At 39.2% G+C, this 17,973-nt stretch overlaps 1 protein-coding gene across 5 annotated transcripts in view; it reads right to left on the bottom strand.

Annotated features, from left to right (window-relative positions):
- Nucleotides 1-523: 523 nt before the first annotated feature.
- Nucleotides 524-17,973, bottom strand: part of PIK3CB (phosphatidylinositol-4,5-bisphosphate 3-kinase catalytic subunit beta) — a 181,694-nt gene continuing 164,244 nt past the window's right edge. For all 5 annotated transcript variants that reach the window (XM_058552075.1, XM_058552077.1, XM_058552062.1 and 2 more), the window contains 5 exons: nucleotides 11,709-11,876; nucleotides 10,531-10,654; nucleotides 6,322-6,467; nucleotides 5,062-5,194; nucleotides 524-4,676 (listed from right to left, as the gene is read on the bottom strand). In XM_058552075.1, the coding sequence (XP_058408058.1) occupies nucleotides 4,539-4,676; nucleotides 5,062-5,194; nucleotides 6,322-6,467; nucleotides 10,531-10,654; nucleotides 11,709-11,876 (709 nt within the window). In that variant the 3' untranslated portion in view covers nucleotides 524-4,538. The remainder of the gene's footprint in view (nucleotides 4,677-5,061; nucleotides 5,195-6,321; nucleotides 6,468-10,530; nucleotides 10,655-11,708; nucleotides 11,877-17,973) is intronic.

Below are 17,973 nucleotides of genomic sequence, written 5' to 3'. Positions count from 1 at the left end.
ACACAAGGAATATTAACCATAAGGAAAATAACCATAAATTTGATGTTAAATTAAGATCTTACATTATTAGAAGAAACCATTAAGAGAATGAGAATGTTACACTGAATGGAAAAGATGTTCTCAACACATATGACTGACAAAAGGCTTACATACAAAATATATATAGAACTTCACATAAAAAACAAAAAGAAAAAAAAAACAAAAACCTCTTCCTCAAAACAAAACAAAAAACCAAAACGACAGGTACCCAAATAAATAAATGGACAAAGGACTTTAGCAGGCATTTCACAAAGGAGAAAATCCAAATGGCCAAAAACAAATACAAAAAAGCAATTTAATCTCATTACTAATGAGGGAAATAAATTAGTTGACTACACACACCAGAATGGCTAAAATCTTTTAAATGTTGGTTAACTGGTTATTGGTGAGAATGTGGAGAAACAAGAATTAAGTATTGGAGGAAGAATAAATTGGTGCAACTACTTATTTTGGCATTACTTAGTCAAAATAAAGACATGCATAATCCTATGACCCATCAATTTTAATCTTAAATATACACATCCAAAGAAATATGTACATATGTGAACCAGCAGATACATTATAATTCTCATAGCAGCATTGTTTGTAATAGCCTCAAACTAGAAACAACCTGGATGCGTCCCAACAGTAGGAAGAATATACAAATTATGAGATATCCATAACATGGACTACTATACAGTGACGATACAGAATGAACCAGAGATACATGCAACTATGTGGCTGAATATTAAAAACACAATGTTGAGTGAAAGATGCCTGACCCAAAAAATAGGCAGTGTAACTCTAAAATAAAGAAATAGATGATTGCCATAAAAGAAGAGATAGTGATTACCTTGGCAGAGAGGGAGGGAGTCCTGACCAGGAAGGGGAACTTGGGGGGCTTCTGAGGTGTTGGCAATGTTCTTTCTTGACCTGTGTGGTGGTTACGAGGGTGTTTGCTCCATAACATACTGATGTTATTTATACGTGTTATGGTTTTATGCACTTTTCTCTATGTGCCATTTTTCACAGTAAAAAAATAGAAGAGAGGAAGGTAGGGAAGGTCTGAAAGGTCAAACGTTTCTGAGTGTTGAACCTGGGATTTGTTAAAAGTGGAAAGGAACCATGAGTTTCAAAAATCCATTAGTTATACATTTTAGAGTAGGAATAATCCAGAAGGTGATGGCAGACAGTTTTTCCATCTTCAGAAAAGGGGATAATTATAACTGCCACAGATACTAAAAGAGGAAGAGGGTCCAGGATGACAACTGGTGTTTAGATCCTACCTGGTTCCCTGAGAAGAGAAGCAGCATTCTGGAGTGAAGGGAAAGAGGTAGGTGGAAAGAAACAATTGTTCAGCTGTTAATGCCCATGAACTCTGCTTTTTCTCACCTCCAGACCTTCATATATATTGTACCTTTGTGCCCAGTCTGCTCTTCCCATCATCCCTTCACCTAGCTCAAAGTTGTCCTTGAAAACTCAGCTTAGAGACCCTCTCTTCCAAGAAACCCCAGCCCCTGCCCGCTCCTTTCTAAGAGCTGCCCATCCCCAAGAGTCAGGGTCACATGGCACAGTACCACTCTGCTTTCCACCCCGTGGACCAATCTTTCACCTTCTGCAGATAAGTGACACCTGCATTATAGGCTGCCTGGCTGAGGTCTGGTGCTGACAGTCAGGGCTATGGGCAGAACAAGGCAGAACTGAGAATGCACTGGAGGGGTCACCCCAGACAGGAGACAGAGACAGAGCTCTGGAAGGGCTTTCCTTGCCTGAGATTCCTCCCTTCAGTGGCCTTCAAGAGGAGGAAGCAGGGAAAGAAATGAGTTTGCCTCTGAATTGGGACTCAGCATATGTTCCCATTCACAGTCTTAACCTAGCCTCTCCCCACCCCACAGAAGTGAGTGGGGCAGTTATTATCAGTCTCATTTTACAAACCAGGAAGCTCAGACTCTGAGAAATAAAATAAATACCTTACTCAAGGATCACAGAGGCAGAGCTGGATGGCAAATATTGGCCTCTGCAGCCCAGGGTCTGCCTACAGACATGAGGTGGATACTCAGGAATTACTTGTTCAACAAACTTGTCCTTTGTCTTCCTAGACCGGGTAGATACAGCTGCTGTCCTCAAGTATGGAAATGTACGGGGTTTCCAAAACCTTATTTTGGGGAAACTTGGGAAAGGACCAAAAGACAGGGAGCCAAGTGTTTTGGGGTTAGATTCATTGTAGACCAGTGCACTTAACAGCCAAGGCATTGGGTAACCAGCCCCCATGTAAGAAGCTGATCCCAGGCAGCCCAGACCCCAAACCCATCCCAGAGGCTGGCTTTCCTCTGCCTTCCACCTCCTCTGGCTTAGCCAGAGTCCCTGAGAATCAGAGATATGCAATTCAGCAAGTATTTAGGGAGCACCTGCAAGGAGTGCTCAGCAGCAACTGAGGGCTACTGTGCCAGTATCCTGGCTTCTTTGGGGGGCCTACAGATGGCGTGTCAAGAGCCATCCCAGGCTCAGGTCCAGCACTGTCTGAGGAGGTTCATTTCCCTTTCTTGTTCTTAAAGACATTCACATTCACTGATTTGGCATATATTTATAGGCTGAGGAGACCCCTCTGGAAACAGTGGTGCCCACTTCTGCCTGGCAACGTTCACCACTCTCCAAACCTCTGACCTGCGACCTGTGCATGTAATGGCTGACTGCTACTGGACAAAGATCCCTGAACAAACTTGGCCTTCTACAGTCCCATTCCTGGAACTCTAAGTCTAGTCCAGAATGCTAAGTTCAGAGGTCAACTCCATCCTCAACTAAGTTATTTCCAAGAAACTGTGACCTGCTCTGAGCATCTGCCCCATGGAAGAAAGCTCCAATGTGGCTACAGTCTGGCCTTGGCTTGGGTACAGAGTAACTGAAGGGACATTCCCCAAGACCTCAAGGTACCTCCCAAAGCTGTGGAAACTTAATGAGGGTACCCTCTTGCCTCCGGTTCCCACCAAAGTCCAAGAGGCCTCCCACACTGCCTGATGGGGCTGGGAAACAAGGAGAGAAATTAAGGACGAGACCATGAGCCTACTCCTGAGGTTGGTTTGTCTTGACTTGGCCATTTCTTAGAGGCCCAGTGCCAAGGTCCAAAGGCCTGTGCTGCATATAAAGAAGAGGCCCACACATCCCAAGAGCAGCCAAAACCAGCTCACCCATTTATTTGACTGAGAACATTAAGGAGAACAACAAAATTAAACAATCTTTAATAAAATTCCTATAGAAAACTCAGTCACAGGGCAAATACTCAGTTCTCTTTCCCATGTCTTTGAGGATTGAGAGCTCCCAATAGTCTTTGGAGAATAAGCAGTAGTTTTGCTGGATGTTGTCAATACTCAGAAAGAGCATCCATTTACACATTCAAACCAGTAGTTCCTATTGCACATATTAACATTATTTGCCATCTAGCACCCTAAATATATGGTACCTCAACAAATAAATTAAAGAATTCCATGTGGCATGAAACCATTTCAATTTGAACTAATATCCTTGAAAAATCACATTATCACAAGTTTTAATAAATATAGTAAGAACAGCTGGCATTTTACTAAAATACTGAATTTTAGGTCTGGAGTTTATTCCATAAAGTTTCCTTTTCATTTGCTTTCTGTTTTGGGTACATTCGCTCAAATATTACGCTCTATGAAGTGAACTCTTTCATAGATACCATGTAAAACTGTATTAACATGTGCCTCATCACAGAAGCAGCTGGAAGAACTGGATCACGTGGTTAACTAAAAAGTAACTCAGGAAAAAGTCTGCTTTTTGTAAAACTTTAAAACACAGGATGAAGAAAACCAAAGAAACATCTTTTTATATAGAACTCCCACTAGAAATTTTATAAATATATACGCAGCATATATATTATATTTGCCTCACCAGAAGATTTTCAGCAAGTCTGGTTGGGATGATACTATCGTGGTAGACAAATATCCACAAAAGAATTAATGTTTCCACAGGTTTAAAAGATTTCTTTTGAAAAATAATCATAATTTCAAATTATATTATAAGTTGTAGTTCACACAATTTAAAAAGGGAAGAAAGATACCTTTCTTTTAAGCCTCATTTGGAAAGTAAGAACAGCCACCAGTCCCCAGGTGTGGATAAGCTGGCTGAGTGATAACACTTGGTCACAATATGAAAAAGAAGTATTTACACCTTTCCAGAAAAGTACCAAGTAAAAAAAAAATAAAGAGAGAGAAAGACAAAAAACAATCTCTAGTAGCATTCCTTGGCGTGCAAAGTCAGCAGAAAATGATTATCCATAATGTTGACAGTTTTCATGACGAATCTTGGAAGCATTCAAAAAGCAGAGGGTGGTCATCAGGGATTGTTCAGATTAGGTTCTGTGGGATGCCTTGTTCTTAATTTAACTCTGGGTTCCAGGATTTCATTCCCTTTATCTCTAGCAGGATCATGTACAATTTAGTGCAAGTGCAAAAGGAAAACTAAACGAAACCAACAAATACATTAGGAGCAAAGGCTGATCGTTAAGATCTGTAGTCTTTCCGAACTGTGTGGGCCATCCAGTTCACTTTAGTAGTCCAGCTTTCCCTGAGTGCCTCATCAAATTTTTGCTTAAATTGCTTGAGTGCTTCTTCTTCACTCTTTCCTAAGGCAAGAGAGTCCTAAAAATGAAGGGAAAAAAATCAGATTTTATGCATCCTCTGTAGTGATGTACAAATATCAAAGTCTGCGTGAGGCTGGCTCAGCATGCCTCCCCAGCCACCATCAAGCAGTGTGCCTCATGTCCTTATTTAAATGCTGTTTGCAGGAGGGAGAATGAATACCCAGGTAGGGTGATAACATGACCTCTGCCAAAGGGTTTTTGAAGATGAAACAAATCTATGATTACTGCAAGACAACTCAGCTGCTTGCCGCTACCACTCCTGGATAAGAAACCGTCTCACAGGAAATGACTCTGTTCTATTCTCTGAACATTTGATCTAAATAGGCAAGTATTGCTGAGCTCCACACCCACAAAGTCCCATATACAAAAGAAGGGGTTTGTACCTTAAGATACTGTATATCCTTGACTGATGTGAGCTCAGGAAGCCCTGCAGTCAACATCAGTGCAAAAAGAGTGATGAAAAGATTCCCATGTCGTCGTAAAATCAGATATGCATCCTCACAACACTGGCGGAACCTTTAGTTGATGCGGCAAATCCCAAAAGTATGATGTTAGAGGGGAGATAGTAAATTTCATAAAGGAAAACAAGAGAGACATATCTAGACTTTCCATTAGAGCTGGAAAGTTTCGACTGAACTAAAGGCTCATTTCTGATTTTTACTTCTTTGAAAACTGTCCCAGGACTAAAATTTACATAAAATAAATCAAGCTCTCTAAAACCATACATATATTTTTCAAAAACAAAACTAAATTGAAATTCTATGATAACACTTAATCCAGGCTTTTATATTTTATGAGACACAAAAAATGATTATAAAACAAGAGATACTTATAATCCACGAGGATTTCTGAACATAAGTCTAGACTAGATTTACGGTCTGACTCCAGAGACTAATTTCTTTCATGTCCCCCAAATCAGTGTCAATGCTCTTGCATTACGCCTCCCTGTCATCTGCTTTCCCTCTCTCTCCTCTTCAAGATGGCCATTCAAGAGGACCACCCAAAACTATCTCCCTAATTTTGCCAAAGAGAAAAATGGACCCAGAGGTATATTCTGCAGAAACTCTGGCAAAACCAGAAATGATAACAGCAATCACTTGGTAAGCCTATAGTATGAGTTGGTCACATCATACAATATATCTCTAATTACCATAATAGCCTTCAAATTTAATTATTTTTGTCCCCATTTTAAGATGAAGAAATAAAGACAAGAAGACAAGTAATGTACTTGGAAAGATACAAATAGTGAAGAATAGATCAGAGATTACAAAGTCTGTCCCTGAACCCTGGCTCCCTTACTGTACTCCACATAGAGTGACAGCAAAATGCCTATCCCTCAGTGTCTCACTATCAAATATCTTAAGATTTTCAGAGAAGTTTCTAAGACAGGTAAAAGGTGGTATACTATTGGAATAAAACACAGTAACTTATTTTAAATTTTTAGCATTCTGTTTCTCCTCTCCGAGTATTTCAGAACCAGAATGTGGATCTGACAGGCAAACTCCCCAAAAACCTCCTGTTAGCAGACTGAATATCTGCCAGACCTGAGAAAGCCTCAGCTCAGAAATGCTAGTCCAGCTAGGGAGAAAGAAATTAGATGTTTTGTTAGATGTGTTGATCCTTGACACAAGGGCAATACTCACCGGCCAAACTTTTCCGTGTTTCCTGTTTTTCCTTGTTGAATCACATGAATGAAATCATAGGTAAGAATAAAAGGCACTCGCTCCCTTTTAATGCCAAATTTAGACTTGAAATTTCCAAGAATATGTCCAAAGTCAATGTGGAAGAGCTGGGGAAAAAAGGTGGGGTGGGAGATTTAACTTCCCTTGTTTTTCTGGTGAGTCTCATATAGAAAGACAAGATCTCAGCAGTCCTAGACCCCCACGCACTACACCCACCTCATCTGAGCCCTTCTCTCTTTTCATAGCCTACTGGGCCACTTGGGAAGAGAGTGTCTCTAACATTCCTAGGTCTTTTATATTCAATAGTAACCCTGATATTAAACTGCATATACCCTGCGGGAAAGACAAATCTTTAAAACGAAAAATACATCCAAATAATAAACATACACATAAAGAAATATAAAAGAAAAGAGAATACATCCTTGCCCCACCAGCTCCCTCACCACCTTGAGTGCTACTACTTAGAGGTAACTTCTCCCCCCTTTTCATGTGTTTTTCCTGGTATTTGCTTCCATTTTCCTAAAGAGTATATTTATACTTATTTTTTACTTAATTTTGGATTACTGTTCTTATTATGGAAGGTAAAGACTTAGTACTCTTGTGCTGATGTAATGCTACACAATGCAGCACGTTATATCATAATTTCTGGTTAAGTCAACATTCAGTGTTTATTTTGTTCAGACTATGTAAATACATTTCAAAGATAAGACACATGACATTTCCTTTTTTGCTCATCTTTTTCCTTGACAAAACTTTTTTTGGCTTGTGTTCTATGACCTTATCATTAATTCTTCCCAAAATCTTCTTAAAAATCTAAAAATCATTTTCAAAACAGTTTTCCACAGGATCAGGTAATTTGCTGGTTCCTGTCTGGGCTGGTTGTTCTCCAGGCCTGCCACAGAACCATCATCCTGGGCTCTCCCTTCACTCTTCTCCCATTTGGAGTCCCTGTCTCCCGAGTCCCACATCACATTCTCTTTTGGTTTAGACCAGGGTTTCTCAATATTGGCACTACTGACATTTTGGGCCCCATAATTCTTTGTTGTGAGGTTCTGTCCTGTACGTTGTAAGATGATTAGCAGCATACCTAGCCTACACCCACTAGATGCCAGTAGAATACTCCCTCTCTCCAGTTATGACAACCAGAAACGTCTTTAGACACTGACAAATGTCCCCTGAGGGTAAAAGCACCCCAGTTGAGAACTACTGGTTTAGACCCTTATTCTGGTGGATGCCCTTATTCTTCCAGCCTTCTGAGAAAAAATGGGGAGGAGATACTGCTTTGGAGACCTTGTATGTTTGAAAATGTTTTTATTCCACCTTTGTACTTGTCTGATAGTCTGGTTATAGAATTTTAGGTTAGAAATCATTTTTTCTTGAAATTATGAAGGCTAACTTCCACTGTCTTATAGTTTCCAGTGTTGCTATTGAGAAGCCAAGTCTGACTCCTGAACCCTGGTATGTGACCTGCTGGGTCTCTGGAAAGGTTTTAAGACCTTCTCTTTGTGCCTGATGCACTGAATAGTCATGGCAGAGGGACTTTTAGTGTCTTTTCATCCACTATAAGGGAACTTTCGTGTGCTTTTTACTGAATTTCATGAACATCAGCTTTGGGAAATGTTTCTATATTATTTGCTATTATATATACTATAAAACATTATTTTATATTATTTAGTAAGTTCCTTCCCTTTCTCTTCTCTGTTACTTCTTCCAGGAATTCCTATTATGCTGATAACAGACGTCCCTGGACTGATTCTCTATCATTTCTAGATCCTCTTTTTTCTATTTATAAGATATTTTGCTTCTTTTTGGGATATTAAGGGGCAGTTTATAGCATGGTGGCTAAAAAACAGAATCTGAGCCAAACTGCCAGGATTTAAATCCTGGTATGTCCGCTCTCTGTTGCCTCAATTTTCTCATCTGTAAATGGGAATAATGTTACCACTTACTCTGTAAGGTTTTCAGGAAGAGTGAAGAAGTTAACTAAAGAACTTAGAACTGTGCCTTCTACAAGTTAAGAGTCCAATAAATATTAGCTGATTTTTAGTTTATACTACTTCTCTTTTAACTTTTTTTTTCTTTCTTCTTTTCATTTCCAAGAATTCTACTTTCTGATTTTTAAAAAATAAAATCCTATTATTACTTTAAGGATGCAATGTCTTTTTTGTTTTGATTTTTTAAATCATCCTCTGTTGACTGCAATAATTTTTTTCCCCAGAGTTGTTTTTTTTCCCATTTTGCTTGTTTTGGTCTCCACCTTTCATGGTGGAGGGTTCCCTCAAATATCTGCTCAGCTTTGGCTGACCATTCATATCTAAGAATGGGTCACTCAAAAGGTGAAAGAAAATTCTATGTATCTGGTAGGATTGTTGATTGGTGGGCTTACTTGCAGAATGACTAGAAAGAGACCTCAACTCTCAAGATCTGTAGGTCTTTTCACTGGAACCAATCAAATTCTCTTGAGAAGGAACCATCTAGTCTCTTGCTGAGAGTAGGGATATACACCTGGTTTCTAGTGTTCTTGGAGCAAAGCAAGTGGAAGTGGCTGGGGATCGTACCATTTAGTATGCCAACTTTCATATCATCCCCATTTTTAACATGGCACTTTTGCCACAGCTTCTGCAGAACCTGGTGTCCTTGAGTCAGAAGAATCAGTTTCTTCAAGGAGTAAATCCTCTCTCCTTCACGGAGTTGGGAAGGGGACTTGAGCACCTAAATGCTCCATATACAAACTGCCAATCAATCCTGTTTTCAGCCTCTTCTCCTATTGCCACCTTCAGCAGTACCTAGTGCCTCTGATTCCAGAGATTTTCTCGGACTGACATACCCCTCTACAAGTACACAGGTTTCCATTTTCTCAGCTATGCTAAGTCATTGCTGCTTTTCCATTTTGCTTTCTATCATCCCCAAATCTCTTGATGTCTTTCACCCACCATGGCCTCTTTCCCTATTATCTTTGACTTCTTGGATTTACCTATTTCTTATTCCTTAATATATATTAGAAGAGTGTCAGAAAAGAATGGAGAAAAACCTATGGGTTCAACCTGATTTACCAGAAGTCTGAGGGAACCCTTTTAAGTATGAACACAAAGCTCAACTCTCAAAGCCCCAAGCCAGAACTACCTAGCTCTCCCAGGAGGTTTAAAACTCTGGGTCCCACCTAGGTCCAGAGCTCACACAGTGACCCAAAAATTTTCATTCTGGAATGCCCCTAGTGGCACGGAATTGCAAGGGTGGCTAAACTGAAAAATTATCCCAATTATCTCATCTGTCTTTGCTTAATATAACTAACAAACAAACATAAGCCACTCCAAAAAATGAGAAATTTTTCATGTGAAAACTAAGAGCTTCTTCATAAATAACATTCTCTGGTTCTCTAGCTACCCCAAAAATGATATTATTCTTCCTCCGTTTCTCCCTACTCCCATATATGATGAGATTTGATGTTCTAAAAGAGAAAATGGCTCAAGTGGGGTTCATCTCAACTTTTGTTTTTTTAGCATTTGTTATCTTCTTTAAAGTTAATACATCTTGGCCAGCCCCGTGGCTTAGTGGTTAAGGGCGCGCGCTCTGCTACTGGTGGCCTGGGGTTCAGATCCCGGGCGTGCACCGGCGCACTGCTTGTCCACCCATGCTGAGGCCGCATCCCACATGCAGCAACTAGAAGGATGTGCAACTATGACATACAACTATCTACTGGGGCTTTGAGGGGAAAAAAAGGAGGAGGATTGGCAATAGATGTTAGCTCAGAGCCGGTCTTCCTCAGCAAAAAAAAAAAGAGGAGGATTAGCATGGATTTTAGCTCAGGGCTGATGTTCCTCACACACACACAAAAAAGTTAATACATCTTGCACATCATCTGCTCCTTCTACTCTTATGAACATATATGTTCCAAATATAATTTCTTATATTGAAAGAATAGGTCACTTTTAAATAAGTGCAATAACTTTTTAAACATTTAAATAAATGCTTATCACCTAACTTTAAGTAAAGAAACTAATGAATATATGAAATAGATGGTACATGAAATAAGGGGTGGGAAATAAAAGAAAAGACAAAGACATGACTCCGAGATTCACTAAAGAATCTGCCTGAGTTTCACAAGAGACTGTGCTGGACATAAGCAATAACATCACTGCGGACCTTGGCAGACTCCGCAGAGCAGCTCACCTGGCCAGTTTTTTTGACCATGATGTTGTCACTATGTCTGTCACCAATCCCAAGGACATAAGAAGCTACACAGTAGCCGGCACAGGACAAGGTAAACTCTTCAATGGCTCGGTCCAGGTCATCCCTGAACAAGAGGAAAAATAGAAGCAACAAAGGTTTTTAGCCTCCAAATGTGTGGGATGAGACCCAATTCACACTTCTGTTTCCTTTTTAATTGTGAAGAGAACTGCATCACAGAGTTGCCAAAACCATATGAGCAGAACATGCTGGATGAGCCAAGACAGTGAGGATGATCATCACAGGAGCAGGGCAGAGATGAGTCAGCTGACTGGCTCAAAGACTCAGATAACTGGACCTCAGACATTCAAACTGCTGTGTCCTTAGAGTCGTGTTTCAGCGGGGATAGAGGGAGGTTCACATGCACAGAAATGAGAGGAGACCGTCAGCTTTGCTCGATGATGCTGGGGCTTTGGAACATTTTAGTCAGTTTTGACCTAAGACCAGAATTTAAGAGTCAAGTATTATAGTTCCAACCATTTAAATCACTGACTTAAATTAGAAGTGAGTAATATAAACCCTTTAGAGACAAGGCCCTAAGATCAAAATTTGGAAACTGATTCTCACATACAAGTCTTTTGATTTTGCCAATGATAAAATTTAAATTTGACTTCAAAGTCTTTAGCCAAAACTACTTGCACAGTATTTTCCCCTGACTGTGAAATTCCTTAATTTCCTATGTATTAAGCCTTTTCCAACACGATAACCATAAGTAACACAATTTCTAGCACTGTAGTTTTTAGTTTGGAGAGATCGCAGTCTACAAACTCATTTAATTCTATTGTAAAAATCTATTGAAAACTTACTTAAGTTAATACATTAACATAATTACAGAAGTTGATGCACAAACAAAAACTTACACGTTATTTTTAAAATACTTAAATTCTTAGGTTACTAGTGTAGGGCTCTGAAATTTGATCTAGATACAGCAGAATTCTAATGCTAACTACCTGAAAGACTTTAGGAAGGCCTATTTGTCATTTTGATCTAAGCTGAAATGAAGCAATAAATAACACTAATATTTCCTCTAGGACACTAATGATTCTAACTGGGAGAATTAGAATTGTCACAGTTATTTGACTGTTTGTTCATAAAACGATAATCAAACAAAATAAACGAACCCAGAATTGTATTCTTTAAGCCAGTTCAGAAGGGCATCTTTGTTGAAGGCTGCTGCAGCAGCCACATTGCTACTGTTCAGCTGAATGTCAGCAATTGTTTCAGAGGTGCTCACAACTTCAATGAGGCCAGAGCGGTCTCCTGTTGCTAAACAGCCATAAGGCAGCATCCTGAAAGGAAAAAAATGGGCATAAAGAGTCACGTGTATATTATCTATAAAATGAAACATTAACGGAGTTTTTTCTTTGATTTTATGCAAGTTTTATTACTATTGATACCCTTATCATTATTGTATTTTTGTTATATGGAAAAATAAGAGTTCTACCTTCTATAAGGGAGTAAATCTCTTGGCTAACAGATGGAGTCATTTACTAAAATTCCAATGTGCCAATTCCAATGTGCCAGCTAAGTGTATAATTTATTATCTAGTTATTCTGGTGAAATATTCTATTTGTTTGTGTAGGTGGACAGAAGCACATCAGAGAAAAGTCAAGTCTTTCACTTTTTCCTCTGAATTTTGAAACCACCCTTTATGAAGCACCTAATAGGTACCACACAGCAGGCTAAGCACCTGACACATTACCTTGGTTAACGGCAACTGCATCCTTCCAGGTGTTCAAGCCCAAACCTTAAGGTCATCTCTGACTCTTCTCTCATGCCTACCTTGAAAATGTACACAGAGTCTAAGTACTTCTTTGCCTCCACTCTTCCTTCTGCTACCACCCTAGTCCAAGTTACCATCAACTCTTACATAACGATTCAAGTTTCCTAATTAGCATCCCTATATCGTAGTCTGTTCTAAATGCAACAGCAACATAATTCGTTTAAAATATACTCATATTATGTGACTCCCATGACTGGAATATCTGCAATGGCTTCCCACCTTAGAGTGAAAGCCAACATGCTTGTTATCTCTCACAAGGCTTTCAATCTAGTACCCCTTTACCTCTCCTAATATCCTCCCCTTGCTCACTTTGTTCCTGCTACGCTGGCTTCCTTGCTATTCCTCAAACATATCAGGCACAATACTCCTTCATTCCTTTATATATGTTATTTTCTCTGCCTGGAACATTCTTCCTCAAGACATCTACATGCCTTACTCCTTTACCGCTTTGAAGTCTTTGCTGAAATGTCACCACCGTCTCAGTGAGAAATTCCTGGATGGTCCTATTTAAAATTGCAACACTATTAGTAACACAATACTTGCTCTCTCTTCCCTGGTTTATTTTCCTCGCTAGCCCTCAACACTATCCAACATCCTGGACATTTTATTTATTTGTTTGATTATTGTCTGTCTCTATCATTGAGATGTAAGTTCCATCAGGCAGGGCTGTTTTGTTCACTGCCATATCCTCAGTGCCTGAGAATGTGCCCGGCACAGGACAGGCACTCAATAAATATTTTTGAATGAATAAACAAATTTAATAACAAAATCCCTATGAGGTAAGTTCCCAATTTTACAAATGAGAAACAAAAATAATTTGCAAAAAGTCATACATTTAATTAAGTGAAAGATCCAAGACTTAAAACTAGGTCTGTGTGGCTCTAAAACTATCTTTTTAACCTAACACAGTCTCTAGAGTCACTAACTGCACAACAGGCCTCTCGGGCTGCTTCTCATGCAAAATAATTTTTGCCAAATTGATAGGCAGCTTTTTGCTTTGATTTGCATTTATATGATTCCTAGTGAAAATAAAAATTTTCTCAGATCTCTTTTAGCCATTTTGAGAAGAATTTCTTTTGTGAATTAGCTATTCACATTTTTTGCCTGTTTATTAGGCTTTTAAACATTTTCCTTAGTGACTTATATGAGTTCTTAATATATTAGTATTATCTTTTTCTCATTTTGGTTGTAAATATTTTCTCAAGACTGCATTATCATTAGAGCAACTCCGAAATGGAATGAAATACCTTGGAAAGTTCAAATAAAAGTCAGGTGACTACAGAAAATACTATGGATGGAATTCATGGATTCAATAAATATATCGGGGTGCAGCTATGTGCCAAGCATTGTGTAAGCTGTTGGTGATACAGAAATGAGCAAAAAAACAATTCTTGGCCTCACTGAGTGGACAAAGCACAAATGCACAATGTACACGTGATCTTTGTATGAATGACAAATGCCATGAGAGCATGTCAAGAGTTAAGAAAGAGCTCTGTGAGGAGGAAGGACAGCAGAGCTGGAGGAGAGTGCAAGGAGAAGAAACAGTCAGTGTTGGAAAGACTACGCAGGGCCCATAGACCATGTAAGGACTTCTGTCATTCTCCTGAAAGCATTGAGAAAGCCTTTGAAGGATTTCATGAAAGAAAAAGAATGTGTGTACGTGTGGGTGTGTCTGTGTGTTGGGGGGAATGCATGAGTGTGTTAGTGTGTGTAACAATCAGAAGAGTTTTATTAAGTAGTTCCTAAATTTCCTTCCAACTGACAATTCAATTATTTTATGCCTCTTTAAGCACCTTCCTACTTCCAGCAAAATAAGGTTGGAAGAAGAATTGTCAAACTACATGCTGGCAGCCTGATATACCAATAGACTGCTTTACATCTGCATTATTATTTCTCCTTTTAAAAATTTACCCCTCAGTAAGAAAGGTAGCTATGGAGCATGAAAGTTCTTACCAACACCCCTATCCTTATCGTGGCACAACACATGTGAGGTAAACACTGCCCGGTTAAAGTGCACTTTGGCTCACTTTCCCGCAACTCCTCCCACCCCACTTGCAGCCAAACTGGGCAAAAGTCCAACAACTTCCTCTTCAAAAGCAGGCAACGATGAAAGCATTCAGTGTCTTGAGGATGGAATGCTCACAATGGGAAGGAAAAAACATCCTTCTCAGAGAGACAGCTTGACAGAAGTCAAGCTGGGGACAAACTCTTGAAGCCCTGACCATCTTACATGGGCCCCCTTTGCACTCAACTTCTACACTTCTTATAAAGGCCTTCACAACAATTAGTAATGTTTACCTTCCTTTCTCAGACTCTCTGACCCAAGGAGCAAGTGTTACCTTTCCACTAGAGCAAGCATTAAAAAATGAAATAAATTCTACAGTAGCAGGGGTGGCAGCCCCATAATCCTACTCTGAATGGATATGTAGAATGTTTTCTCTGGCCTTGACTCTGACACATCGAGCCAAGTCTAAGTGGTATCTTAGCTCATTGCCTCCAAAGGAGTGAAGTGTAACTCCTTTACCTAATGTTTGCATTAATTCATCCTTCCAAGACTACTGACACCAGTGTCATCAAAGAACTGTTGTGTAGCTCTCTTAAAAGGGAAGTAAACCTCATTAGTACAACTCAGATGTAAAGTCACAATGAAGACAACTGTCCAAAATTCAACATCACATGTATTTCGGGGTGGGGAAATGGGGGGGTCGTAGAGGACTGTCAAATCTACCAAAGGCCAGATACATTTACACATGTAGACAACCTATCACACTTGACAGAAAAGGCTGATTGCCTATTATCTATTGACCAAAGGATGTCAGGGTGTTCTAATACACTGATGGCTTAGAAATGTTCTAATTTAGAATGAAAGATACCAAAAGAGTATTTTGAGACATCAGAGAAAAATTAAAATGACAAATATGCACTTTCATTCATGTTAACAAGACACTCTTATAACAAGTACTAAAATATTCTGATCAAAGTAGTAACATATAGAAGGTACCTGAAGATTTGAGATTGAACTTAAGAGTGTGTGCTACATGACCCAATTTAACCTGAATAGCTGGCCAAAAGAAAAACAAACACAACAGGAACACTGGAGCATGTATATTTATAGAAACAGTAAAAAATCTTTGGTGAGAAATTGAGATGAACTCAAAAGAATTAAAGTCCTGCATATTTTTTTAACATGGGGTCAGAGTACAAAAAGTCAGCAAACATCTCACTGGACAGACAAGTTCCTTTTTCTTGTTAGACACACACTGCTTCCCATCAGACAGGCACCAGGTTTATTTCTAGCACTCCCACATGTGGCTGCCTCCCTTTGCCAGAGGTCACAATGAACTTCATTTGATGCTAAATGTGCTCTATGTTTGAATAGAATGGGTAAAATCAAAACTAAGAGAAAAGAACTTGGTTGGGGTTTTCAATTAGACTGATAGAACTAAGGACAAAGTCTTCAGCTCAGCCTTTCATAACTAAACAAGACTCATCATATGCTCTGAGTCTGCTCTTAGTAAAGAAGATGACTGTGTAGCTTACGTGCTAACATTGAAAAGAACCAACGAGTTACTAGCCTAAGGTTGAAAAGTTTCCCCTCTTTTCCGTGGGTAAATCAAGTAAAAACATTTTCATCAGGGTTTACTTTTATAGAAAGGGTCTTGTAAACTTGTGCTGGAAATGAGCCAGACAGTAAGTATTTGAGGCGCTGCAGGTCAATACTCAATTCTGCAGTTACAGGATAAAAGCAGCCATAGACAATATGTAAATGAACGGGCTGTGGCTGTGTACCAATAAAACTTTATTTATCCCAAAAACGGCAGCCCAGACCCTTCTGGGTTTATGTCCCTCAGGCAGAGTTTCTCACAATCACCCATTCCTCTTATCGATGCAGTATTTCTTACGAGTGAGTAGTTGACCAAAAAACTCGCTACCTATTCAAAACTACTAATTCTATTTTTACACAGCTGTATTAGAAATTCTCCCTAATTTAAAAGCAACTCTTGGGGCCGGCCCGGTGGCGTAGTGGTTAAGTGTGCACGCTCTGCTTCGGCGGCCCGGGGTTCTCAGGTTCAGATCCCGGGCACGCACCGACACACTGCTTGTCAAGCCATGCTGTGGCAGTGTCCCATATAAAGCAGAGGAAGATGGGAACGGATGTTAGCCCAGGGCCAATCTTCCTCAGCAAAAAGAGGAGGATTCGCAACAGATGTTAGCTCAGGGCTAATCTTCCTGACACACACACATACAAAAATGCAACTCTCATTTATGGAGCTCAAAGAGTCCTTTTTATATGAACTATAATCTCTCTTCCTTATTCCAATCACATCTAAAAGTCCCATGAAAGGAACAACACCCAGAGCAAATTGCTCTTTTTACCTCAACAGCTCTGGAAAAGTTTACCCTGGAAGGATCTAAGACTAGAAAACTCTTTCTTAAAAACAACAACAACAACAACGGAATAATACATATTTTGGGCACCAGAACACTTTGATAAATAAACAAAGGGTTACTAGATATGTTTTACCACAATTGTTTTCTCACTTAGACTGGTAAAATAACAGAAAGACATCAAGTTTAGAGTCTGACAGATCTGGATTTGAACATGGCTAAGCCACTTAATATTTCTGTAACCTCTGACAAATTGTTTAAAATACTTTGAGCCTTAATGTTCTCATCTGTTTAAAAGGAATAACACAACCTCAAAGAGCTATAGAGATTACATGACATTATATGTGTGAAGAACCTAATACAATGCCTGGTACTGTCAATAAATAGCAACTGTTTTAAGTTTCTAAAAAATTAAATATGTTTAGTAATGAAGAGACCATAACTCAAACTTAAAAATTAATCAGGAAATACTTATAATCTTGTAGGAATAAAGTCAATCATAAGTACAATGGTTTCCAGCAACCTTGTGGACTAAGTTGCTGTAGACACTAAAATACATAAAAAATTACAGATAAAGTCAAAAAGGTTTGATAAATAGTTATCGTTAATAAAGAAAGGAGACTTCTAGGTCTCAGAAATATAGAGATTATTCATAGTAGTGGCTCAGGAAGTTACTGAATTGGTTGACATTTTAATGCCCATGAGAAAAAAGACATGGTCTTGAGCCCAGGATCTAGACCTGAGATCCTACACAAAGCTGGGGCTCTGAAAGGACTGTCAAGTGTATGAAAAGGGAAACTAGAAAATGTCTGCTCACTGACTAGAGGATGTGACGTGAAAGTCTGTCATCTATTCTGGGCACTGGGTGGGCAATCAATAATGTTTCATGAAAGTGCAAAAACTCAAGCCTTCCCACATTCTCATGAGATACAAATATAAACTACTCATGAGGTATAAGAGCCTGAAGCCAAAAAGATAACGTAAAAACTGGTTGACTGTGTGTAAAGACCTTGGGGAACAGCACAAACTAAACACAAAATCGTTTTTGGGAGTACTTCCACAACCTAGGGAACAAAGGACTCTCATAGAAGACACAATCTCCACCAATATAATGAATTGAAAACCAAATATTATTAACTACACAAGGAAATGCATAAGATTAAGCAGATAAACGAAAAGGTGGCACCCCAAGAGGTAAAGACAGAACAGTAAGA

Source organism: Diceros bicornis, chromosome 2 (genome assembly GCF_020826845.1).
Source record: "Diceros bicornis minor isolate mBicDic1 chromosome 2, mDicBic1.mat.cur, whole genome shotgun sequence".
NCBI lineage: Eukaryota > Metazoa > Chordata > Mammalia > Perissodactyla > Rhinocerotidae > Diceros > Diceros bicornis.
This window is presented reverse-complemented; position numbering and strand designations above follow the sequence as displayed.